Source organism: Triturus cristatus, chromosome 3_2 (assembly GCF_964204655.1).
Source record: "Triturus cristatus chromosome 3_2, aTriCri1.1, whole genome shotgun sequence".
In the NCBI taxonomy this organism is placed as follows: domain Eukaryota; kingdom Metazoa; phylum Chordata; class Amphibia; order Caudata; family Salamandridae; genus Triturus; species Triturus cristatus.
The window spans coordinates 582,003,536-582,028,905 of record NC_140584.1 but is presented as its reverse complement, the minus strand read 5'-3'; the positions used below and the strand labels follow the sequence as shown (position 1 = coordinate 582,028,905).

Here is a 25,370-nt window from a genome sequence, read left to right as displayed (position 1 = left end):
CACTATCAACGTGCCGAAGTCACACCTGATTCCCTCTTCGACGCTCCCTTTCATCAGAGCTGTTGTGGATGCAGTGCAGTTTTGGGCCTATCCTCCAGAGCAGCGAGTCAAGGATATTCAGGCTATGATCCCAATATCTGAAAGAGACACGCTAGTGATAGATTCCTTACCTTACAATATCCCCAGGCGTCAGCCTGGATCCGGAAAGTTTTCGTCAGCAGTAACGCTGCGCGTCGGTAGGCGTCATCGTGCGGCTCCACGTACGTCGCTGGCGTCGTAGCCGCTGAGATGACGTCGTCAGAGCTACTTAGACGCACCCACGTGCGCTGACGTCAGTTCTTACTTTTTCCGCTCCAGCAAACGCAGATCCAAGAGAGAGCGGTACCCCTCTTTAATGTTTTAACTTGGTTTCTGAGAACTTGTTTCTCTTGTTTTGTCGAGTACTCGACTCCTGGTGCAGTAGGGATACCCGGGTTTAAGTCCTGTAGGGCCTGCTGTCGGAACATGTCGGTAGCGGACCCGCACGATGTGTGTCTCTTCTGCTTGGGGTACGCCCATGACCCCGAGGCGTGCCCTGACTCTGGACGAAATATAGGCTTTCCTGTTGGCCATAAGCCGTTTGTTTGGCCCATTGGGTCCCTCCAGAGCGCCTTCGGGCCCCGTGGACCCATTGGGTGGTTCTGCCCCCGGGGCAGCTCCGGATGTGGTGCAGAACGGCACCAAACCGGGATTGGTCTATTACCCCCCGGTTCCGTTTCTTGGTGGAAAGTTTATCCCATTCCCCAGGCACCTCGTCCTTACCAGCCTCCTCAACCACCGGTGGACGAAGGGGAGTACTGGGAGGGGTCTGAAGACCCTCTTGCAGCTCAATGCGAGGATGAGCCAGAATGGGAAGATGATATGGAAGGTCCAGTGGATCTGGATTTCTCTCCACATCCTGGTACACTGTCCCCCTCTTCCGTGGCTACGGAGGAGGTTGGGACTTTATCTGTGGTGTTTCGTAGGGCGGCTGAGGCTCTTAACCTCGATCTCCCTTCTGTGCCTATCGAGACCAATCTCCTGACTGACATACTGCAGCCAGCGTCCTCCTCTGCAGAGCCGCTGCTGCCCTTCAACGACACACTTACAGATGTCCTGTTGAGCACCTGGAACAAACCCAACACGGGGGCTCCTGTGGATAAGGGTGCCGGGCAACCCCAGCTTTCTCACACAACACCCGACACCTCAGAGTCTGGTTGTCCAGGCCTTTGCCTCGCCGAGCGCATTCCCTTCTGCCCCTCCGGACAAGGAATCTAAGAAACTGGAGCAGTTTGGGAAAAAGATTTTCACTTCTGCCAGTTACGGGTTGCGGGCGGTGAATACTGCGTGCCTGTTGGGCCGCTATTCACATTCCGTGTGGGACAGGGTGGCACAGGTGCTGCCTCAGTGCCCTGTGGAAGCTCGGGCGGTGCTCTCCCAGGCCATTACCGAGGGGAGAGATGTTGCTAAATTCACTTTCTGTTGTGGACTTGACACGGCCGATTCACTCTGCAGGAACTGTCCTCAACGGTGGCGCTCCGCCCTTACGCTTGGCTCAGAACAACTGGCTTCTCCGGGGATGTTCAGAACAGTTTGTTGGACATGCCCTATTTTGGCACATGCCTCTTTGGTGACCAGGTGGATAGCACCCTGGAAACGCTTTAGGGACTCCTGGGGCTACGGCCCAGTCCTTGGGTCTTGCCAACACACACAGTCCCTAGGGGTCCACTTTTCGCTCCTTTCGAGGAGACGCCTCAAAACTACAAACTCTACAATCGTTGTGCAATCATTTAAACATTCAATAAATATCGGAGTGCTGAGTAAGAGACGTTACTCCTACGGGAAACAACGCATCTATTCCTTCTCTCTTTGGCCCAGCAGGGCTCTGTTCTGGGCACTATCAAGGGCTACCTTTCTGCTTTTTCAGCCTTGCTTAGGCTGCCTGATCAGTCCTCTCTTTTCAAGTACCCAGTTGTCAATAGATTTCTCAAAGGCATTACTCACCTTTTTCCTCCTATTCCTTTTGTGATGCATCAGTGCATACTTGATGTGCGCTCCCTTTGAACCTCTTCATAACTGTCCTTCGCGGTTATTAACTTTGAAAACTGTCTTTCTGGTGGGCATCACCTCCACTCGGCGGGTGAGTGAGCTCCAGGCTCTGCTCTGTAAACCCCCTTTCCTGGCGATTCATCCGGACAAGGTTGTGCTTCGACCGCGTCCCTCCTTTCTACCAAAAGTAGTGTCTGCCTTTCATCTTGGGCAAACTGTCACTCTGCCCATTTTCTTTCCGCCTCCACACCCTTCAAGAGAAGAGGAGAGGCTCCACCGTCTGGACCCAAAACGTGCGCTTTCATTCTATCTCAACCGCACACAACAGTTCTGGGTGGATGACCAGCTCTTTGTTAGCTACGTGGGCGCCGGGCTGTGCACAAGCGAACTCTCTCTCGATGGGTTTCTTGTGTATTAAAGCCTGTTACTCTCTGGCTAAAAAGGAACCTCTGGTTGGGCTGCGCGCCCATTTTACCAGGGCGACAGCAGCTACTACAGCAGTGGGACGCGGTGTCCCCCTGCAAGACATCCGTCAGGCGGCCACTTGGGCCTCGTTGCATACTTTCACTAAGCACTATTGCCTTGGCAGTCAGGTCCGGAGAGACGGCTTCTTTGGCCGATCTGTTCTCCGTGACTTTCTGGTGTAATCTCACATCGCAGACCCACCACCGGGGTTGGTATTGCTTGGGTATGTATTCTAAGGTAAGGAATCTATCACTAAAGTGTCTCTTTCAGATGCACAAGTTACTTACTTGTGTAACAATATATCTGTAAGAGACATTAGTTAGTGATAGATTCTTTACCGCCCGCCCAACCTCCCCGTTCTGCGAACTGTTCTCTAGGGTTCAGGTCATCCCTTTTAGGGCCCTAGTTCTATTGCACCAGTAGTCAGTCTCTGGCATGTCTCTGCGCTCCTGGCGTGGAAAGGTTATGCACAGAACCGACGTCCGCACGCGTGGGCGCGTCTAAGTAGCTCTGACGACGTCATCTCGGTGGCTATGACGCCAGCGACGTACGCATAGCCACACGACGACGCCTACCGACGTGCAGGGGTTCTGCTGATGAAAATTTTCCAGATCCAGTCTGACGCCAGGGTATATTCTAAGGTAAGGAATCTATCACTAACTAATGGCTCTTACAGATATATTGTTACACAAATTAGTAACTTGTGTGTTTCAGCCTCTATCCTGGAGTTCGCTGAGACCGACTCTGAGGCTGCTGAGCCTCATGTTCTCCTGCATCCTGCTAGTGACACATGCCAGATGGCATTTGCGGGCTCTGCAGTGGGACCTGAAATTCCAGTGGTCGCAGCATCAAGGGAATCTCTCCAACATGGTCCAGATCTTGGAGGGAACTGCACAGGATCTGCAGTGGTGGCTGACCAACCGCGATTGTGTCAGAGGAAGACCCCTCTCCCTTACCCAACCAGATCACTTAGTAGTGACAGATGCGCCACTCCTTGGATAGGGGAGGCCATCTGGGAGAGGTGGGGATGAGAGGACTCTGCTGGAGCTCTGAGCGATTTGCTTGGCATTCAAAGCTTTTTTTTCTCCCTTCAATCAAGGGAAAGCTAGTTCAGATGTTCAGGGGTAACACCACCACCATGTGGTACTGCAACAAATAGGGTGGGGTGGGGTCGTGGACAATGGTGTAATGAAACTTGAGGGGGACCCCCCCTGCAAGGTACATAGAGGGGATCTCGCTCTGGATTTAATCAGGTGCTCTTATGCAAGAATACTGTGCTGAGGTGACCCCCTGCAGCTCGGGGGCCCTTCTGCACTGTTGGGGCCTGTGTTATACCATTCTGCCTAGAGTGGAGCAAAGACTCGTCTGTACCTTCGCACCGCCACTTCTCCTGCCCCGAATTCTGAAGATCAGAAACGACTGGGCCCAAGTCATCCTAGTGGCTCTGATTGGGCCAGGAGAATGTGGTACCAAGTACTTCTGGGCATGAGTCTGTGACCTCTGATCAGGCTGCCGCTTCAGAAGGATCTCCTGTCGCAGCAGCAGAGCAAGGTCTTGACCCGGGCTGTGCATTCTACACCTCGATGCATGGAGATGAGCAGTAGCAGTTGACTGCATTAGATCTCCATCCCAAAGTAGTGTATGTCATCCTTGCGGCCAGGCGTCCTTCTACATAGTCTTTTTACGCTGGGAGGGGGTTGTGGCTTGTTGTGACACCCATAATATAGACCTGTTACAGGCTAAACAGTTGAATGTGTTGTTTGTTTTGTATTTGGCTCAGCAAGTACTTGCTGGGAGCACTGTCTAGGGCTATATGCAACCCTTTTCTGTCTTTTTGGATTTACCGGAACAAGTTATAGAGCAGCTTATAAATCTGCTCTAACCCATTACCATGCCCTTGTTAGGAACACCAGACACAGCTCCATTTGTAACCAAATAACCAGTGCTGCTAATTTTCCCAAACAACTCTTCAAGACACTTAAGGAATTTATTCACAATCATGCATGTAGCTCCATTATACCTTCTTCACCACAACTCTGCAGCTCACTTGCCGATTTCTTTGAGGAAAAAGTGGAAGCAATTTACAGAATACTCCCAGCTAAGCAGGAGCAGTTCAAATATGTTATTGCATTGTCGCCTTACAATGATTCTCTCCCATGTTTGGACAGATTCGCTCCTTTGACTGAAGAGCATGTTCTATCTGCTTTGTGGACTGCCAAATCTGGATTACCTATGAATGGTTGCCATTTTGTCAGTTGAACTTGCTGTGGTGGTTTGGTCTCTATTCAACCAGTCCCTTAAATCCGCTAAAGTACCACTGGCTTGAAAAACAGCTCAGGTCGTTCCTCTACAGAAAAAACGTAGCATCAATCCCAATATTCTGAACAATTACCGCCAGAGTCCTGGAGTGCCATGTTACAAACAGCTCATGACGTTTCTGGATGATCACTCGACATTGGATCCCTCCCAGTCGGGATTCCAAGCAGCACATAGTTCCTAAACTTCTCTAGTAGCAGTAACCGATTTGATCAGTCTTTTTTTAGATGGTGGTGCCCCCGCCATGCTGGTACTATTGGACCTCTATGTGGTTTTCGACTCCATTTCTCATCCAGTTCTGGCTAGCAGACTGCATTACATTCGGTTCGGAGGGATCGCCCTGCAGTGGTTAGCAGACTTTCTAAAAGATCTGACCCAAATACTACACTGGGTTCCTTTAAATCTCGGCAGGTTCCTCTCACCAAGGGAGTCCTCAAGGCTCATCACTGAGCCCAACATTGTTTGAAATTTATGTTGCTCCCCTGGCACAACAGGTGAGATCCCATGGCTTTGAAGTAACCTTGTATGCCGACGATACGCTACTGATCATCACGATAGCACAGGACATTGAGGACTCAAGACCTTGCTTCCAAAACTGTCTGTAAGTTATCGTTGCCTGGATGGCTGGAAACTGTCTTCAGCTCAGTAGCGAGAAGACAGAGGTCTTGCTATTTGGCAAGGCATAACAGCTCTAGTCACCGGACTGATGGCCACGGGAGCTGGGCATGCCCCGACTCCCAGACATTCAGTGAAAATGTAGGGATTAAAATCGACCAGGAACTGACAATGAAAAATTACGGAGTTACAGTACCATGCGGAGCTGCGCATGCTACCATGCGCATGCTACCTACGCAGTCTGGAAAAGGTTTCCCCTTGGCTCCCTTTCTCGGCCAGGAAAACACTGATCCAGGCATTGGTTATCAGTCGCCTTGATTACAGTAATGCCCTGTTGATGGCAGCCAATGATACTCTTCATATGAAACTTTAGGTCGTACAAAATACAGCTGCCCAACTGGTCTGTAACTTTCCAGCAGATTCTCCCTCGGCTCCTATTTTAAGGTTCTTGCACTAATTGCTGGTTAGGAAACGCATCTTTTTTAAGACTTGCTGTCTTGCCTACAAAGCCATTATAGGAAAATGCACTTCATACTTGAAAAAAGAACTAAGCCATTACTGCCCGACATGCACACTGAGATCCAGTGACAAACCGCTCCTCTCTATCCCTCGGATTCGGTTCTCTAGATAAGGAGTTATGATCCTTCTGTTACACTGCTCCAGGGGCATGGAACCAGCTTCCTGTCCATTTGCGCAGCTATGCAGATTTCGGTCAATTTGAGAAGCTGTTGAAAACCTGGCTATTCTAGTTCTGTGACAATATTTCCTGAAGAGGTTCGCACCGAGATGCACCTTTGGGTGTGATTTGCTGCGCTGTACAAATGGATATCATATCTTAACTGTCCTTGTTCAAATCACCTGTTGTGATGCAATTTTTCAAAGGAATCAGCCATAGGTATCCTTGTAAACCCTTTATGATGCCACAGTGGTCCTTACTTTTCTTATGTGCACCCCTTTTGAGCGGTTGCACAGCTGTCCCCACGTCTCCTGACCCTCCAGACAGATTTTCTCATTGTAATAACCTCAGCTCGTTGGGTGATTGAGCTTCAGGGTCTTTCAGTCCAGTACCAAGCACCACCACCTTTCAGGACAAACTGGGGCTGAAGACTGAAGTGGCTTTTCTGCCAAAGGTTGTGACTCCCTTTCACACTTCTGACGTTCTTTGTCCCACCCTACCCATTCAAAAGAGGAGAGACTCCATCGTTTGTAAGCCAACAGAACACTGAGCTTTTACATTGATTCTTACAAAGACCGCCGGGTGGATGATCCGCTCTTTATGGAATTCAATGGGGCAAGGAACAGCATGGCAGGGCAGAAAAGTACTCTGTCCAGGGATATAATCCTGTGCATTAAGGTCTGCTATCTGTTGACCAAGAAGCAGCCTCCTGAATGATTGAGGCCCCATTCCACTAAGACCAGTGCTGCTACCACTGCGTTGGCACGCAGAGTACCTGTCCTGAATATTTGCCACGCTGCAACATGTGCTGCGCACGTTCACAAAGCATTACTGCCTTTACAGCCAGATCCGTGGAAAGTGTATTTAGGTCTGAGTCATTCTCCTGATTCACCACTAGGGGAATAACTACTTTGGTATCTATTCTAAAGGTGAGGAATTTACAGTTAGAAGCATCCATGAGAAGAACTAGTTGCGTACCTTCGGTAATGCGCTTTCTGGGGTATACGCTATCTAAGTGCATATTCCTCAATGCCCTCCCACCTCCCTGTTCTGTAGAGAGGCCTCTTTTCCATGGAAAAATGTACAAATTAGAGATCTGCACACCGGCATAGTTAATTGGTTTTTATGCTCCAAAGTAGCTTCACTTCCAGAGTGAAACGAGGTCAATGTGCAGTTACACTTTCGTATCCAGCCTAAGGGGATTTTAAAGCTGAAGGATCTGTGGATTGATAGAGTATCCACCATCGAAGGAAAGTAACTTGTTCTTTTTGCTGGTGGTGATCTCATATTGCGCTGGTGATATGGTCCATTTGAATAGTCTTATTTCCTGCAGCGTGATATTGATGTGCCTTACACTGTGCAGTCGTTTATCCCACAATGCGATGCTGTAATGTTCTTATTGTGGGTGGGTGTCATCTTTCTGACTGCACCCTGGTGATTATTTACAGTGTGCAAATATATTACTTGAGTACTTTATTGTGTTGTCCGCTGCATGCTCCCTGTGTTTTAACTGTGTGCTATGCTTGTTAGTGGCTAATGTTTTCTTTTGTTCCCATAGATTTGACAGAGATTCAATGTGATGTTTCCGATGTGACCCAGCGGTACGAGGGTTTGGGCTCAATCCTCCGGGATAATGAGAAGAAGTTGTCAGCCATGCAGAAAAGAATACAGGAAGTCCAGGAAGAGACGGGAGCCCTATTTAGGTGGCTGGAGTCAAAGGAACAAGTCCTATCATCTCTTGATTCTTCTCCATCCAGAGCTCATGCTGAGCAGAACAAGGTGAGTACATCTGACTGAAAGGGTACTTAGCAGGGCACTGTGGAAGGGGAGGCTAAGCGACTGCAGAACGATGTGATCTCAAGGATGACATGCCACTGAAAAAGACCTGGGAGGAATAAGGGTCAGAGCACATGCAGATAAAGTCATCAAAGCCATCTTGAATGGAGTAGTCAGATTCACTACCATAGAAATCAAGTACTGGGGTGTTACTATGCACAAATTGGTGTGCTACTCTTTCTTAATCACACCGTCACTTCACTCTTGCCCAAATCTTTTGTTACCAGGCTTTGCTTGATGAACTGGAACAGAACTCTGGGAAGGTTGAGCAGTTGAAAGAAGCTCTTCGCAGCTTGATCGAGAAACACCCAAATTCTCCAGAGGCTAAAAACTGGCAGACCATGCTAGATGATCTTGGTAAGTGTCGTTTTTGTCTTCAATGACTAGTGTGACACAGTAGTTTAACAATATGCATCAGTGTAAAATCTACTCTCCCTACAGCTTCAGAAAAGAGCGGCTGTGATTCGCATTAACAGACTTAATCCATCAAGCTGAGTGGGAAGGGAACAGTGAAGGCTCTACTGGATTTGTAAATGTGTATAGTTATGCATATGGGTTGCACATTGTAAGAATATAAAAGTACTTTAATGCACAGATGGCAAATGTACTATACATAAAACTAAGATGCACAGTGAAAACCAGAAGTTTCTACAACCCTCCAGGCCTGAGTTCTGACCCCAAAGACACCAGACACACCTAACTGGAACCCTGACCCACCAAAGCAGTGTCCCCTCTTAGGAGCGGTTGGACACTTCTGTTAATTTGGGTGGTGGGACAGAGGGTAGACTGGGAACATTTGATTTCCTATCAACTGATGAAGCTAAATGTTCCCAGTCCGCCCGCTGTCCCACCACCAAAAAGAACAGAAGTGCCCACCCATGGAGAGGACACTGCTCTTGTGGCATTGGGCCTGGTGTTCATGCACAGTTACTGGATCTAGCTTTAGGAGGGTAGTGGCTGGTCAAGATCATATTGTATCCTAAATCCAGCAGAATACCCAAAAAGGATGGCGGCCTGTATCTCTGAGCCAACGTCCACAGTTTAGAGTTTCTAATAGCAGGGAGACCACGGGTACTGTGTTATGTGCTACTGGTGCACGACAAGCAAGACAAAGCTAGAGATCATGCAAGTCTACTGGCAAGGGCCAAGGGTCCACATGGTGTGTTCTTCATCATGGCAATCAACTCCAGCTATAGATGGTAACTTGAAACACTCAGTCTCCCAAGGGACAGGAGAGAGTCCGGGACAAAGCAGTCTCACCTTCATTGGCGGGAGCTTCCTGTTTCCCCTGTTGTTGATGAGCAGTAAGTTTCCCTTTCTTCAGCAGCTGCCTCAAGCTTCTCTGTGTGGTTTAAAGCAGTCGCCCTTTCGCAGCCGCTTTCCAGAGGTTATCACTCAACTGATTTTCTGCTGCAAAGCCGCAGAGTCCTTTGCTAGGTCAACTCAAGCCAAGCTCCTTCCGGAAGACAGACATTCCTTTTGGTATGCAAGTCTGTCACGGAAACACCTTCTCAAGCCAGAGCACGGCAATCCATGGGATTCAGCTCCTTCAACTCTGCTCACTCAACTGCAACTGTATGTCACTTCGCAGAAGTCTAAAGTGAATCTTTGAACAGCCCACTGGCAGATAAGGCCAGTCCTTATCATTCCCTGATAGGAACCAAGCTCATTTAGGAGTTTGCTACTTTTGAATCCTGGGCGCCCTTCCAATCCTAGGGGCATTTTTTTTGCATGTTTACTGTGTGATAGCTGCATGGGGAGAGCCTGGTATCCTCCTCCCTTGTCTCTTGGTATTGGTGTGTGTTATCTGCAGGGAGGAATGTTAATTAATAAATTGGCAGGGATAGCTTGGCTACAAGAGACTGACCATCCCCCAGCAGAGGGAAAATCTAAGCTAAACATAGATAAGAGCTGGTTCCTTCCCCAACCCACCAAGCTTCTGCAAGAATTAGGGAGGGGCAGTTGGAATGTGGAAAAGGTGTCCGCTTTGTTTACATTAAACACAATGGCTCACCAATCCATCGTCACCCAGTGCACACACCAGCTCTCAACACATGCATCTCAGATATGATAGAAGCCAAAAGCACACAAGCAAGGGAGACTGCATAGAATTTACCAGGAAGGAGCTGGTAGGCAACTCTTCCCTAGCGCTTGAGGTACCACTACTGTCAGTCTTACCACAGCCTGGGTAAAGACGCCAGTAGCCACTCTCCTTAAACGATGATTGCACTTTGTGTGCTCCCTTGACCTCAGAGCCAAACTGTAGGGGCAATCCATGTAAACAGGGAAACCATGAGTGGACATGCTTGATTATCATTTTTGCTGAGGTAAAAATCCACAATCGTACAGCAGCTTTGCAGTGAGTCACCAGGAGATCAGCATAGGGCAGGAAAGCACACTCTCCAGAGCCATGCATAAGGCTTTCCCTCTCAACATGTGGCATGTACAAGGAGCACTTGGCACTCGAAACATAAAATGTATACCATTGTCTGGCACTGGAAAGCAGTCAGGTTTTCCATGAATCCTTTGCCTATATTAATCTGGTGGAAGAGTCCATTTTGAGATGGACAGTGCGTCCTATCAGAGAGCCAACATGTTGGTTTGTGAGTTCTCCTAACCCCAAAAGATCATAGGTACTTTTAGTTGCTTTCTTTATACAGAACAAATTTGGCAAAATGGTGTAAAACATCACAGTTATATTGGCAATTAGTCCATAATAAAGAACCCAAGCATAGTATGTATTTGAATATACCACTTCCATATAGCTGGGAGGGATTTGTAGGGATGGATGGAATTTGGAATAAGTGGGAGCGAGAAGTGAAATAGGAGGGATAGAGGTAGGTAAGGAGTGAAGTGAGAAATAATTGAGAGGAATTTGGGTAAGAGTTTATCAGGAAAGGATCTGTTCTTGCACTAAAAGAAGAAGTACAAGAGTTCCAGAATTACTTTAGTTTGTGACTCATGATGAATTCTGGGGTTCTCGGTTTGTATCCACAGATTCCAGGTGGAGCAGAGCACAAGAAGTGACTGTTACGCGGCAGCAGGAACTGGAGGAGTCCGCTACCCAGCTAGCAGCATTTCAAAGTGCGGAAGCCCAGCTGCGGCCATGGCTAAAGGAGAAGGAGCTGATGATGAGTGTGCTCGGCCCGCTCTCCATTGAGCCCAACATGTTAAACGCACAAAAGCAGCAGGTGCAGGTGAGTGGCACGCTCCCAATTCAGGCCACTCCCCATGTTGTATCTGGTGGTTTGATATGTCGCAGCATTGGGCTATGACCTGCCAGGTGGAGGGATACTCGAAGGGGTGGGATTTGTCCTCTGTGTGTCGTAGACTGGGCCTTGCTCTCTTCAGCTGTTTTGGTAAACCATGATCTGCATTAAGAAGAGCTGATGTCTGTATCAGCAACATAGTTTTGAGACATTTAAAATAGGAAACCTGACACTGGCGTACACTTAGGACTGCTTTTTGTGCTAGTGTCCTCTCTGGACCCCTTCCTCAGTTCAATTTCTCGTGAGCACTTTAAACTCTCTCTTTCTAAGTTGCTTGGGAACTGGGCTTCAGTTGCCATATTAGATGCCTCAGGTCAATCTGGTGGAGAGACTTGATTGCCTGTTACTATCCGCAGGTTGAGTAATTAATTGTACAGATAGTACAACTCGTACCCAGGCTCAGAATGCCAGCATTAGGTTCCGCATTACTATCCCCAAGCGAGTTCTCTTATTCTACAGTGCATTGGATAAGCCTGTTTTAGAAGTGAAGGTCATACAGTATCTGTGAATCTGTTGGGGAATGTGAGAGCTAAAGTGGAAGTTAAGGAAAGGGAATGGGGTTCTATGTCCAAATGAAAGTAAGTACATGTTCATAATGAAGGTTAACATCACATCGGCAACTTGAAGCAAAAAAAGAGAAAGCAAAAAAAGCCTAGGGAAACTGTTATAAGGAAAGGAATTGTATATAGTTTGATTACCTCATCCTATGTGGATCAGAGTACAATGAAGAGGCGTGAAAACGTATTCAAATATGCAGGCAGGTAGCAAAAACCTTGTCATATCAGCACCTATTCTTCAGTAAATCACAAAAAAACATAAACAACTGCCAATGCCCTATTGTCTGTTAAGCATGTATTTTCCCCTTTGCATGTAAAACCTCATTATAAACCTCCTGGTAGCTCTGCAGTATACATCCTGGTACATTCTGCGGCTTTGTACCTCCTTGTATTTCCATGTCAGAATACCTCATGCTGAATATCCGAAAGGATACCTCTCTTTGTCTTCTGTGGTAGGAAAGATACCTCCTGGTACATTCCATGAAATCATACCTCTTGTAACCACCCAGACGACTATACTTTATTGTGCTTTGTGTGGAAGGAAACTTCTTGGTGCTTCCAAGGGCAGAATGCTTTCTTCAGATAGTCCTTCACATAGCAGGATATCCCCTGACCCCTAGAATGGCAGATTGGCTTCTGGAACATTTCTGAGTCACACACGCCAGATACCTGCTTGAACTTCTCATGATAAGATAAATCCTGGTAACACACAGAATATCAACAAACAAAGCCCTTGTTGCACATTACACATGAATAAAAAAAAAAATTGGGATGACCCACGTTTTTTCTTTCAGTGGGACAGGGTTTGATGTTTATTCATAGACCCCGCCATGTGCATCTTGTGAAAAAGTTTAAATAGGTTTGACCTCCCAGAGTGGTGCTGACAAGTGTTCAGACAGAAAATTGTAATGGGTTTAGGAAGTGCCTCACGTAAGCAACAACCTGTGAGCAGTTGGCAGGCACTCACCAATTTGCTCACTGTTTCATCATCTGCACTTTTCCAAATGGAAACCAACTCCCAAATTATAAGTGAGAAGAAAGCTGTGAGTAAACGAACAAAATTTTTGGGCGCATCAAAATAGTACGTTCCCTATAGACACCCGTTGAAGAAGGCCTTCTCTGGCACTCCGTGGGTTAAAATTGAGTTGCGGGAAAACACAAAACTTATATCTTTAATTTGTTGTGCCCGTACTCATTTTAAAAAAAAAACATTATCATGTTTAGACCATTTTAACCTGAAGGGTCGACATGTTTCATTGCCATTTTATTTTGTGGCAATTTCATCAGGGCACGGGGACCCAATTCCACCTTTGGCATGCGCCGGACCTGTAGGTTTGAAAAAACATAAAGGAAACAACAAGTGACATAGAGAATACTTAGGATATATCCATTCTCTGTGGTATGCTAAAGGCCCAAATATGTAGCCCGCCATAGTATCTGTTGTATGATGTTTTTACCAGAAGGTTAACAAATGTATATGTTTGCAATAGTTTTTCTAAATGAGTATGGGCACAACAACTTAAAGATAAATGTTTTGTGTTTTCCCATAACTCAGTTTTAACCTACAGAGTCCCCGAGAAGTCCTCCTTCTTTAACGGGGCTCTATAGGGAACGTACTATTTTGATGTGCCCAAATATTTCTTTAGTTTACACACATCTTTCTTCTCACTTATATTTTGGTTTCCGTTTCCATTTGGGAAGGTGCAGATGATGAAACGGTGAGCAAATTGGTGAGTGCCTGCCAACTGCTCCCAGGTTGTTCTTTACGTGAGGCACTTCCTAAACACATCACAAGTTTTTGTCTGAACACTTGTCAGCAACACTCTGGGAGGCCTGACCAACTTTTCAAAAGATACACATAGAGGGAAAATGTTGATATTCATGTGTAATGTGCAGCAAGGGTTTTGTTTGTTGATAGTATTGAGTGGAGCACACTCTTTGTTTGCCTGTTGTCCCTTCAAAGCTCCTCTTTGGTAAAATATAAAAATAAACATACAGCATATGCCTTGATGCCTCTTGTGGTTGGATTCTTCCTGATGCTTGCAGTGGTGGCATGTCTGCCCAGTCTCCCCTACGCTGGATGCCTTCTAAATCAGGATACCTTCAGTTACCTGCCATGCAGCATATCTCCTGGTGCCTTTTCCAGGCAGATCTCGTGGTTCCTCTTAGAAGGAGAACTCCTGATAAGTCATATGATGGAATATCTCCTAGTTCCTTTTGTAGTACCATAACTCCCGGTGCATCACACATTAAGATACCTCACAGTGTCGCGAAAGAGAAAAACCTCTGGTGTCTTGGTACCTTCAGGTGCCTCCCAAGCAGGATACCTACTGTTGTCTCTCAAGTAAGTATGCCTGCTGGTCCCTTCCTGCGTCCTTTTGCCCTGAGCAGCATGCCTTCGTTTGCTTTTCTGCAGGAGAGCTGGTGCTCCCCCAGCCAACCCTGGCAGAATACTGCTTGGTGCCTCCTAAAGCTGATACATCCTGATTCTTTCCATGGCAGGGTATCCCCTCTTTCGTGCCATGGAAGGATCCCCTCACTATCCCTTTCATGGTGAGTTGCCCCTTCTACTGCTTTGCATTTGTTTGCCATGAGTCCCAGTTTGAACAGGCTGATGATGCTGGTTCCTCTTTGTTACATGTACATGTGTATAAACTCTGTTATCTTTCCTTTTGTTTTAGTTTATGTTAAAAGAGTTTGAAAGCCGCCTTCAGCAGCACGAGCAACTCAACCAGGCTGCAGGGGGGATCTTGAGCAGCACTGCAGAGGGGTCGCCTTCCATCAGCCAGGTACAGGAGGGGCTTCGCGAAGTCAATGACAAATGGGACGAGCTGACTCAGAGACTTAATTCCCGCTCCGAGCACATCGGCCAGGCACTGGGCATGAGCACCTGCTACATGGATGTGCTTCGGGACCTGGCGGAGAAAGTAAAGGAGGTCGAGCAGAAGTTGGGTGCCCAGTCAGCTCTCAGCGCTCATCCAGATGTGGTCAAGCAGCAGCTTCAGGAGACGAGCGAGCTGCGGTCTGAGGTGGAGGCGCTGGAGCAGGAGGTGATGGAGGCCCAGGCCTTGTGTGATGAGCTATCGCAGCTCATTGGGGAGCAGTATCTGAAGGACGAGCTGAAGAAGCGCCTGGAGGCTGTGGCCCTTCCAATCCGGGGGCTGGAAGACCTGGCAGGTTAGTACTAACAGATGTCTGTTGTTCTGAGCTTCCTGTATATTCTACAAGTTTCCGGTGTTAATGGTATTAAATTCCTCTTCCTGAGATAAACTTTAGATCACTGGTTTCAGTAGTTCTCGAGATCCATCATGAACCCCTTGATGCTGTTCTGGCCCTTCTCTTTCTGCCAGTAGCAGCTTAATACAGCTCAAGGTGCAGCAGGAAGAGACCCCCAGGTGGTGCCTGTCATGCAGGACAGGGAACAAAGACAACCTAGTGTCGGGTGTGATGTGCAGGGGGCCCAGGTGGAAAGTGTGATGAGCCAGCTGAAGATAAAACAGTTGCGCCTATCTGCTTTATACGCTAAAGAAAGAGACCTTAAGTAGGCAGACCCTTGACAGAATCCTGGTTTAGGGACAGGCAGGAGGGACATACTTTCTTGCCCAGAGTGATACAAGAAAAGGCACTGAGCGACCACCAGTGACGGAGATTAATTTGAGTATAACCTCCATCCCTTGTTGTTTGTTGCCGTTGGTGCCCTAGGTGTGACGGGAGCGGCCAGAAGTGGGTCTTGTGCTCATTTTGCGTCTGGGTACTGACGAGCCCAGAAAAGGCTGAAATTGGTCTGGGGTCACTTGTATCTCCTTCTGGAGGGGGCCTTGCCTGCATATCAGGATGGACTGTTCCCTGGAGGAGCAGGGTCAGTACTTCTTTGCATACGGCATGATGGGTGAAAAACGATTAACTAGAATGTGGCCCCAGAGATCAATGTATGCATTCCATCCATCACCTTGTTGATTGTTGTACACAAGAAGAGGGGGGCAAAACGTCCTCATACTACACCTTTTCTGGTGGAAGATACAGAGGGGAACACAAAAGGAGCACCAGGCGGTACAAAGTCAGGTCGCCCCCCCACTCAATCCTATATAAACACCCTGGAACCTGACTTAGTCTGGACAGTTACTTATACTTTCTCAAGAACAACTGAGGTTTGTTAGGAAACCCTTTAACTTCCCTCACAGGCTAGGTTCACCACAGTCCTGTTAGTTCAACTGTTCGTTTTGTAATACAACGTCACTCACCCTGCACTGCCGCTTTCTACGCCCGCTCCTTGCGCTGACGATTTGAAGCTGACGCGCTGGAGGCAGGGCTTGCCGCCGCTGGGGTTTGAGTGTCTCCACGCACCTGTGCTGGGATTAGTCCCGCCCATTTCGTCTACTTACTCTCCCGCTCACATTAGATTCAGTGTTTGCGTTCCTCTGAGGCGGAAGCCGGAGGTTTGACTGTTGAGTAGTTTTTAAATATGTATGCTTGCTGTGTGCTTTTATTAGCACTCCGTGTTTTTAACCACACGCTTTTCACTCACCCTGCACTGCCGCCTTCTACGCCGGCTCCTCGCGCTGACGATTTGAAGCTGACGCGCTGGAGGCAGGGCTTGCCGCCGCTGGGGTTTGAGTGTCTCCACGCACCTGTGCTGGGATCAGCCCCTCCCTCTTCTACTCCTATATAACTAACACTATGTCCCGACCGTGCAGCGGGCGGGCGCAGCGGGCGCGCCAAAGGCAAGCCCGTCTGCGCCCTGAGGCGCCCTGAGGCGCCCAGCGGCCCGTTACTCTGCCCATTCGGGCCCACCATCTGGCAGCTTAGTTTCCTACTCCTCTGAGGAGCTTCATAGCCTTAATACTATCTCCCCTTCTTGTACCCCTCTTGACTGCTCACTCACAACTTCTTCAAAATGCCTGCACTGTAACTATGTTTTCTCTGGTTATACTGCACCTTCAGTACCATTAATCTCTCCCTATAAGTTTTGGAGTATTAATTGTAGATCTCTGCCCAAAAATAGTGACCACATTTTCGATCTATTGTCTTCCACCCAGCCAGATGCCCTGTTTCTAACGGAAACCTGGCTTCAGGCGAGTTCCGGCCCTGACATAGGTTGCGCTCTGCCACCCGGTTACGTAATAGTCAGGCAAGACAGAGCCACCGGGAAAGGTGGGGGGATAGCAATTATCTTTAAAGACATTTATTCCTGCTCTTTGGATGCTGTCCCCTTTCCAAACTGTGAAGCCGCACTTTTCAAGATAGCCGTCCCTCCTCGACTGACACTATCAGGCTTACTTATTTATTGCCCCCCTGATAAACCTACACAGTGGCTAACCTCATTTGCTGACTGCGTAGCCCCCCATGTCATAAAGGCAGCGAACTTCACCATTTTGGGAGACTTAAATCTCCATCTAGAGGACCCACAGAATCGACTAAGCAGTACATTCTTATCAGACTGCGAAGCTATTAATTTAATACTTCGCAATAAAGGTCCTACCCATCAGGCAGGACATTTACTTGACCCTGTCCTCTCTAACATTCTGCTTGATTGCACCTACCCTGCCCTCCCCCTTGACTGGTCCGATCACTATGCTATTCATTTCACTTTGCCTGCTGATCTCACTAAGTGCCTGTTCCTTTCTGGCACTAGAAATTACCTCAGAGGTTGGTCTAAGCTTAATGTCTCGGCCTTTAACGCCTCTCTTGTGGCCAATTGCCCCGATATCAACCTTGGGTGCACTGCTTTGGCTCAGGAAGTATCTCACTGGTTAACATCCAATATTGATCACCACCTGCCACCGCGTCTTAGGCCATCTACCCCGCATCTCGCCCCCGCCCCTTGGTTTACAGATGCTTTAAAAGTAACTAAATCCAAATGCAAACATTTGGAGAGGTCTTGGCGAAAAACCTATGCCCCAAATGACAAATCAATCTACCGTGTAGCACTCAGGCAATACCATCAAGCCTGCCGAAAGGCAAAAGCTCTGTTTGTCTCACAGTCGATTGAAAAGGCCATTAATCGGCCGAAAGCCCTCTTCTCTATGGTTAAGAAGTTAGCTGGTTCAAATACCGTCCCCATTCCACCCGCGTTAGGGGAAGCGGAATGCAATGAAATTGCTGACTTTTTTACATCTAAAGTCGAAACCATTTACAATGCCCTGTCTCGAGCCTCCCCTACACCCCTGCCTGACTCCTCTACTTGGACTTATCGAGCCCACCATCCCAGGATACATTGATCTCCGAATGGCCTCTGCTAGATTCCAACTCGCTGCACGCCTGTTTAATTAAAGTCAACTCAGGCTCTCCTCTGGACCCTATTCCTTTGAGCATCCTTCGACAACTTTCCCCTGATGCTCTACTAATTATTCAAGAGCTCCTTAACTCCTCATTGCGGGAATCCATAGTCCCGGATGAATGGAAAAGGGCTCTGGTAGTGCCACTTTTTAAAACAAAACGGTGCAGACGCTAAAACGCTTGCCAACTTCCGGCCCATCTCTTTACTGCCCATGTTCTCAAAGATCCTGGAGCGGCATATTAACTTACATCTTACATCTCATGTGGAGACCACAGGTTTTCTACATCCATCCTAATCGGGTTTCCGCTCCCATTTTTCCACTGAAACAACCCTTCTGGGGGTTACGGAGAACCTACGTATCCATCTCGATCATGGCGAGACCGCGGCGCTTATTCTTTTAGATTTAAGCGCCGCATTCGACACGGTCTCACACTCTATTCTTCTAAGAGCCCTGAGAACTGCTGGAGTGACTGGCTCTGCTCTTGACTGGCTGGCCTCTTTTCTAGATCATCGCACCTTTCAGGTTGTCTCGCCCGGTTCTTCCTCCTCTGTTCGCTCATCTGCGTATGGTGTTCCGCAGGGGTCTTCACTTAGCCCTCTGCTCTTTAATATCTACGTGAGACCCCTAGCTACCATCGTGGAAGACTCTGGTCTTTCCCTTTACTCATACGCCGATGACACTCAGATTCTCTTTTCCCTTTCATCGGCCGCTGCTAACTCCCCATCTGCTCTTAAACTAGGACTTAGCCGAGTTGCAGAGTGGATGCAGGCGAACCTCCTGAAACTGAACGGAGATAAAACAGAGGTGCTCATTCTGGGCAAGCAAAAGCACCTCTGGGGCCCTACACATTGGCCGGCAGAAATGGGCCCATTACCTCTTCCAGCGACCCAGGTTCGCAATCTTGGTTTTGTTATGAATGAATCACTCTCCATGCGACATCAGGTGGCTAAGGTAGCGGCCACCTGCTTCTCCATCCTGGGGTGGCTGCGCAAAATTTTGTGGATGCTCCCAGTAGGGACAAGACGCCAGGTGGTCCAGGCTTTAGTCACCTCTCGCCTGGACTACGGCAATGTGCTCTACCTTGGCATTACCCAGGAGCTCCAGCGGAGACTTCAGCTGGTACAGAATTCAGCTGCACGCCTCCTATGTAAGGTCCCGTGGAGATCTTCAATTTCTCCTTTTCTTAGAGACCTTCACTGGCTCCGTATTACAAACCGTATTAAATTCAAGTCCCTTTGTTTTTTGCATAAAATCAAGCAAGGGTCGGCCCCAGGTTATCTTAAGGCCCTGGTTCAACCATACTTTCCATCCCGCACCCTCAGATCATCAGCTCAGGGCAACTTTGTGATTCCCCACTTTAAACTTTTGAGAATGGGCGGCTGCTCCTTTTCTTGCGCCGCCCCCAGACTGTGGAACTGTCTTCCGGTTACATTGAAACTCGAACCATCTCTACTGAAATTCCGCAAAGACCTCAAAACCTGGCTCTTTTCTCTTTAACAACTGCAATGGGTAATCACTGAATCTATTGGCGCCGGGAGACCCCTTGTGGGTAGCTGCGCGCCCTACAAATTCAACTACAAATACAAATACAAATACAAATACCACAGTCCATACACACATCAACAATCAATCTTTACCAAAGAATGTTTAAACTAACAAAAAGTGTAGAAAAGGTCAGAAAGTACCTCACGGTAGCGACACCATGGGGGGCAGCTGGTTGGTACTCATTAGCTTGCCCGCGTTATCATCATCAGTAACTTTCTTGACCGTGAAAGAAAGAGGTGTGTGTGCTCTTATTTCTGAGAGGTGAGAAATCACAAGGAAGAATAAATCATAAAAAGCATGTGTAAGTGCACTGTCAGTGCTGGTGTCACTCAGTGACCGCTGGTCCCCGTTAGAAAAAGAAAAATTGCAGTTCTCAAAGTTTAAAATGGGGTACAACTCACTTGCAAGACATACCTTTATTAGTTCCGTGAGCATCCGCAATTAAAAATGGCGTCTATTTGACCAATTTCAGGAATAAACGGCCAACTTGTTTCGTTGCCGCCTTATTCAGGCAACTTCATCAGGGCTGGTGGGGAAACCAGACTTCACCTCTATTATGAATCACACTGGACCTGTGGTAATATTACGACATTAAAACAAAAAGCGGGCCAAAAGACTGACCTTAAACAGTCCTCCCAGTATGCTCATATCCAATCTTAAAAGATTAGCTGAATTACTCAGTGGTTGCTGTTGTTCATCATACCCGCAAACCACTTCTATGGGACTCACGCGCCAAATGGTCGCGCGTCCAAATGATCACTGCAAACGTCAGTATCACCTGAAAGCACATATATATTCAGTATGACCTCTCGCCAAATACAGATTGCGCTATTCTTAAGACCCCCGTATACACATCTTAAAGTGTCCCATCACTCTCAATCAGTTTAGTGCCATTAAATACTTGTCAAGGCTTGAGCACACAACAACAATATATCCCTGAGCCGTTTCCTATGTCCTCATGACCTATTCAAGATAGACTGGTACACCCTCACCCACATCTCCAAATTATGGATCAAGAGCGAATTAGCCCTGCTGAGGAGTGTAATGACCCCGTGCTCACTCTCTCGCAGTGCTCCTAACCTTGTACTTAGACCCTCTTACCGCACCCGCGGACTGCCTCCTCTCAGTGCTCCGTCCCAATGGTGAATATGGGATACGAGAATCCGTTTTTTTAAAAGAAACCAAGGCACGTCCGGGCGCTCTGATACCAAGTGACCCGGAAACCCACAGTATCGCGCTCCGTATATGCCATTATCTCTGATTCACGGCAGCCATTTCTGAATGGTGTTGTTTAGCCTATTAGATTTCATATTGCGGCTCTTTCTGCAAATAAACAAAAGGTTCTCATGAGGGGATTCCAACTAATTGTTATCAAGCCAATTCTATATAAGCCTGAACAGGTGCAGAGGGCAGGGGCTTTTTTTTAACCAACACGAGTATTCCATCCAATTTTCATATCTTTGCATATTCTGCTTTGTGTGTGTACATCTAAAAAACCTCCCGATTGGCTGACCGTACTTAGTATTGATATGTTTGTGAAGGCATCCCCATCATCAACTCGCAATGCTTCTCTTCATACCCAAATGCTAAAGCGGCCATTTCAAAGTGATGTACTTTTCCATAGTAAGTGAGAAAAATTATAGACCCACTTCGCTAAAAATACCAGGTCAGTTCCAACAGCGGGCTCTGCTAATTATAATCCACACAGTGGAGTGCATTTATATGGCCCTTAATAGGGATGGATGACAGGAAGAACATTTATCATATCCTTTTCTTTATGTAATTCATATTTCATGGTAGCGACCCCAACTGGCGAATCCAAAGACCTTATATGTTATGTTATTTAAATTTGTATAGTGCACAGCTGCCGCAACAAAGAGGCGTCCTGGCGCTTTGGAGATGGAAAACACAACACCACAGCAGTAACTAGAGCGGAAAAGACTAGGCTTTAGAGAATAGGAAGGTTTTCAAAGACTTCCTGAAGAGAAGCAGGTCCGGAATCGCACGAAGAGAGGCAGGCAGTGAGTTCCAAAGGGTGGCTGCCAACACCGAAAAGGAACGACCACCTATACGCGCTTTCTTAAAACGCGGGACGATAGCTAAATTGGACCCTGCAGATCGGAGGGATCTAGAAGGAACGTAATGGAGAATAGTCTGGGTGAGAATGGGAGGAGAAGCTAACTTGAGAATTTTAAAAGTTACACAGAGAGCTTTAAACCTGATTCTCTGGCCTACTGGTAGCCAGTGGAGGTCTTGGATGGTATGACGAACAGAAGCAAACCTAGGAAGACCGACCAGCATTCTGGCCGCAGCATTTTGTACCCGCTGAAGGCGGGCTAGTTCTGCCTGATTAACACCAAGAAGCAGAGAGCTGGCATAATCCAGTCTGGTAAGAACCAGAGCTTGTACAATGATCTGTCTGGTGTCTGAGTCGAAAAATTTAAAAATGGGCCGGAGGCACTGCAAGGCACCAAAACAGGTGCCAGCTACACGTTTGGTGTGGGGGGTGAAAGAAAGTTTATCGTCAATCCATACGCCCAGATTTCTGACTTCGGCTACAGGAATGGGAACAGGACCCAACTCCAGTGGCCACCAATTGTCTCCCCATAGCCCGGTATCCTCACCAAAGATGATAACCTCGGTCTTGGAGGCGTTAAGTTGGAGTCTATTATATTAATTGCAGAGCACTAGCTCATGCCAACAAATTTGTATATATATATTTCAATACAAGTTGCCCATTGAAGTACATGATCCTTGATCCCCGGGGTATATAATGCTCAGCCCCTATTGTTTGCTCACTTTATTCCACTCAATGGAATAGTTTAAACCTATACGGTCAACCTTCTCAGTGAAAATCCACCTTGCCTTTTTTTCTGGCCAGAATGTCATCAATATTGTGTGTGTTGGGTGACGCAACACACTTACACCAGTGGGTATTCCCAAAGCTCTTCGTTGGTACTGTCTTGACACTTAACGACCCCTGACTCTAAATGCTGGAAATGCATTCCTGCCCCTCAGGGGTCTGGAGCATGACCCCGCATTTGGCTGCCGTGTCTGGCTCTGACGAAAAACAGTGACCAAGAAGTTTACGGATACGGAACACTATAGCCACAAATGAGACAAGTGTCAGCTCACAGCAAAACTCAGACCTTTGTGCTTTTGTTGAGGAATTGCCTTTTGCCACAGAGTACATTCCTATCGAGCACATTTTGGCTCTACCCTCAGCCGCACTGACGGTTTGCAGCAAGAAGAACTGGGTTCCCGGTCAGAGGAATTACATCTGCATTTTAAGGATCTCCCTCTAGTCCAGGGAGCTCAGCTGTGTGAGGGTTTTTGGAAGATATCTGCTCAAGAGACAGGTGAGATGGCTGACCAGGGCTGGCTAACCCCACTAAGATACTGCAAAGTTTACACCGGAAATGCAACACTGACGGTACGTCACTCTGGAACTACTGCCACGCCGCTGTGTATGCCGTCTAGCACCAAACCCTTTTGGGGAAAGCTTTAAAGTAAAAAATAGAAGCCATAGTTAGATGGTGGAGTTGGGCCATTTAACGCTGTCCGCGCTTTGAAACAGCCACCAGGTAGCATACAATGCTGTGTATTAATCACTTTTAACATAACCTAACATGATCCAGTCTGTAAGGCCCAAGTCGTTATCATCATTGTGGACGGCAAGGCCATGGGGCTAAGGCTACCCTTCCCTGCAGAAGTGCCTCCTAAAAGCTGTCTGGGGCATGAGATCATTGGCCTCGCTCACCGGGGGGGGTGCGATGCCAGTCTCTGCTGCAGCTCTACCTGTTCTTACTTCACCTGGGCGTGTGGCCTTTCGGGGTAACCTCGATATCCAACATAGAATGCCTCAAATTCTGTCATCTTTCCCACAGCCAGAGCATCATCCTTTTGTGCTAGTGTGCCAGTACTCTGTGGGCCTTCCTGCACTCCAGAGGAAGCAGCCTTACTGCACATCTTTACAACAAACAAATGATAGACGGAATGCTGACAATGCATACATTCTCCCCCAGTCAAGAGATCTGGGTTAAATCCATCGTTCTTTTGCCCACTACACCACCCCAGTTTAGACATGGCCATATGCAAATCAGTCTTGACCCTGTGCCTCATGGGAACAGTCCAGCCCGAACTGCCAAGCCATGTCTTCCCTGGACCGGAATCAAGCATCCTAGGACCGGTTTCTGGCTATCAGCCGTCATCAGCCAGGATAGCTTAACTCCAGTGGCGTAGTGAGCACGGGTCCCACGTCTGGGAATACCCATCCCACTTAGGGCGAAAAGCGTTACAACAAACAAATGATGGACGGAATGCTGACAATGCAGACATTCTCCCCCAGTCAAGAGATCTGGGTTAAATCCATCGTTCTTTTGCCCACTACACCACCCCAGTTCAGACATGGCCATATGCAAATCAGTCTTGACCCTGTGCCTCATGGGAACAGTCCAGCCCGAACTGCCAAGCCATGTCTTCCCTGGACCGGAATCAAGCATCCTAGGACCGGTTTCTGGCTATCAGCCGTCATCAGCCAGGATAGCTTGACTCCAGTGGCGTAGTGAGCACGGGTCCCACGTCTGGGAATACCCATCCCACTTAGGGCGAAAAGCGTTACAACAAACAAATGATGGACGGAATGCTGACAATGCATACATTCTCCCCCAGTCAAGAGATCTGGGTTAAATCCATCGTTCTTTTGCCCACTACACCACCCCAGTTTAGACATGGCCATCTTGGCGGCCTCCAGGAAACAGATTTAAGTAGTAGACCACCACTCCCTATTTCTCTTACTCCTGTGGTGTTGCTGGGGATTTATTCATTGTATTATACAAAGTAGCCTTATTTCTAGCTTCCGGTCTCTTCTACCAGACATCTCACAGAGACCCTTTCAACCTCCTCTGGCTGTGCTGTGGGCTGAACAACAGCTCTCCGAGCCTTCGCAGAACAAGCAGGCCACACGCCGAGACAGCTAGAGAACTACTGCTCCTCTCCACGAGCACCTGTTCAACCTATTTTTTAAGATTTGATAGCAATATTGATCTGTGAAGATCTTTACCAAGTAGGTAAGAAGTGGGTATAAAACCGTCCAGATGTGGCCAGCTCGAAGGCCCCACACCGCCAGCAGTGGTGTGGCGTTGTTGGCTCTCTGTGGGGCAGATAAGCTGCTTTCTTTGAATCTGGGGCCCTTCACTATATGGAATCAAAATGCATCAAGACTATAGGGTAAGTTGCTTCTTTGCTTTATTTTAGGCTAACTGCCTTTTGATGTAACCCTTTTCTGCCTGCATCCTTCATATGTGGCAGAAATCTATACATTTAAGATACATCTCCCCTCCAGTTGCCAAAGAGAATTTGCCGGAAGCCTGGCAGGTGTGGAGACAACTGCCAAGATAAGGTTACATTCGTTCTGTGACCAAGATGCTGTGGCAGGAAGAGGTGTGGTCTTTATGACTGCTTCTTGTCCCCTTTCCTCCATGCTAAGAAGATCTTCTTTCCTGGCACAGCTCATAATACTGTCTGTTCAAAAAAGTTCCGGTTTGGTTGCTGCACCATCTCCAGGCCTCATCCCCCCCAGTTCACCAGCCAGCTTTCACAATGTCAGTCTTTTAGCAGAGGTGCAGCTGCCCACCAAGCTTGGCCAGTCATTTTTTCTTTAGAAGTATCCGTCACTGCCTTCTTGGGGTTTTGTACATTACAGGGAAGGGAGATAGCAAGCTTTAGGTACTATGACAGACACTGA

At 47.7% G+C, this 25,370-nt stretch overlaps 1 protein-coding gene across 5 annotated transcripts in view; it reads left to right on the top strand.

Annotated features, from left to right (window-relative positions):
* MACF1 (microtubule actin crosslinking factor 1) overlaps window positions 1-25,370 on the top strand; it is a 1,146,281-nt gene that overhangs the window by 636,576 nt on the left and 484,335 nt on the right. For all 5 annotated transcript variants that reach the window (XM_085648361.1, XM_085648360.1, XM_085648359.1 and 2 more), the window contains 4 exons: window positions 7,698-7,918; window positions 8,203-8,332; window positions 10,973-11,172; window positions 14,483-14,978. In XM_085648361.1, the coding sequence (XP_085504487.1) occupies window positions 7,698-7,918; window positions 8,203-8,332; window positions 10,973-11,172; window positions 14,483-14,978 (1,047 nt within the window). The remainder of the gene's footprint in view (window positions 1-7,697; window positions 7,919-8,202; window positions 8,333-10,972; window positions 11,173-14,482; window positions 14,979-25,370) is intronic.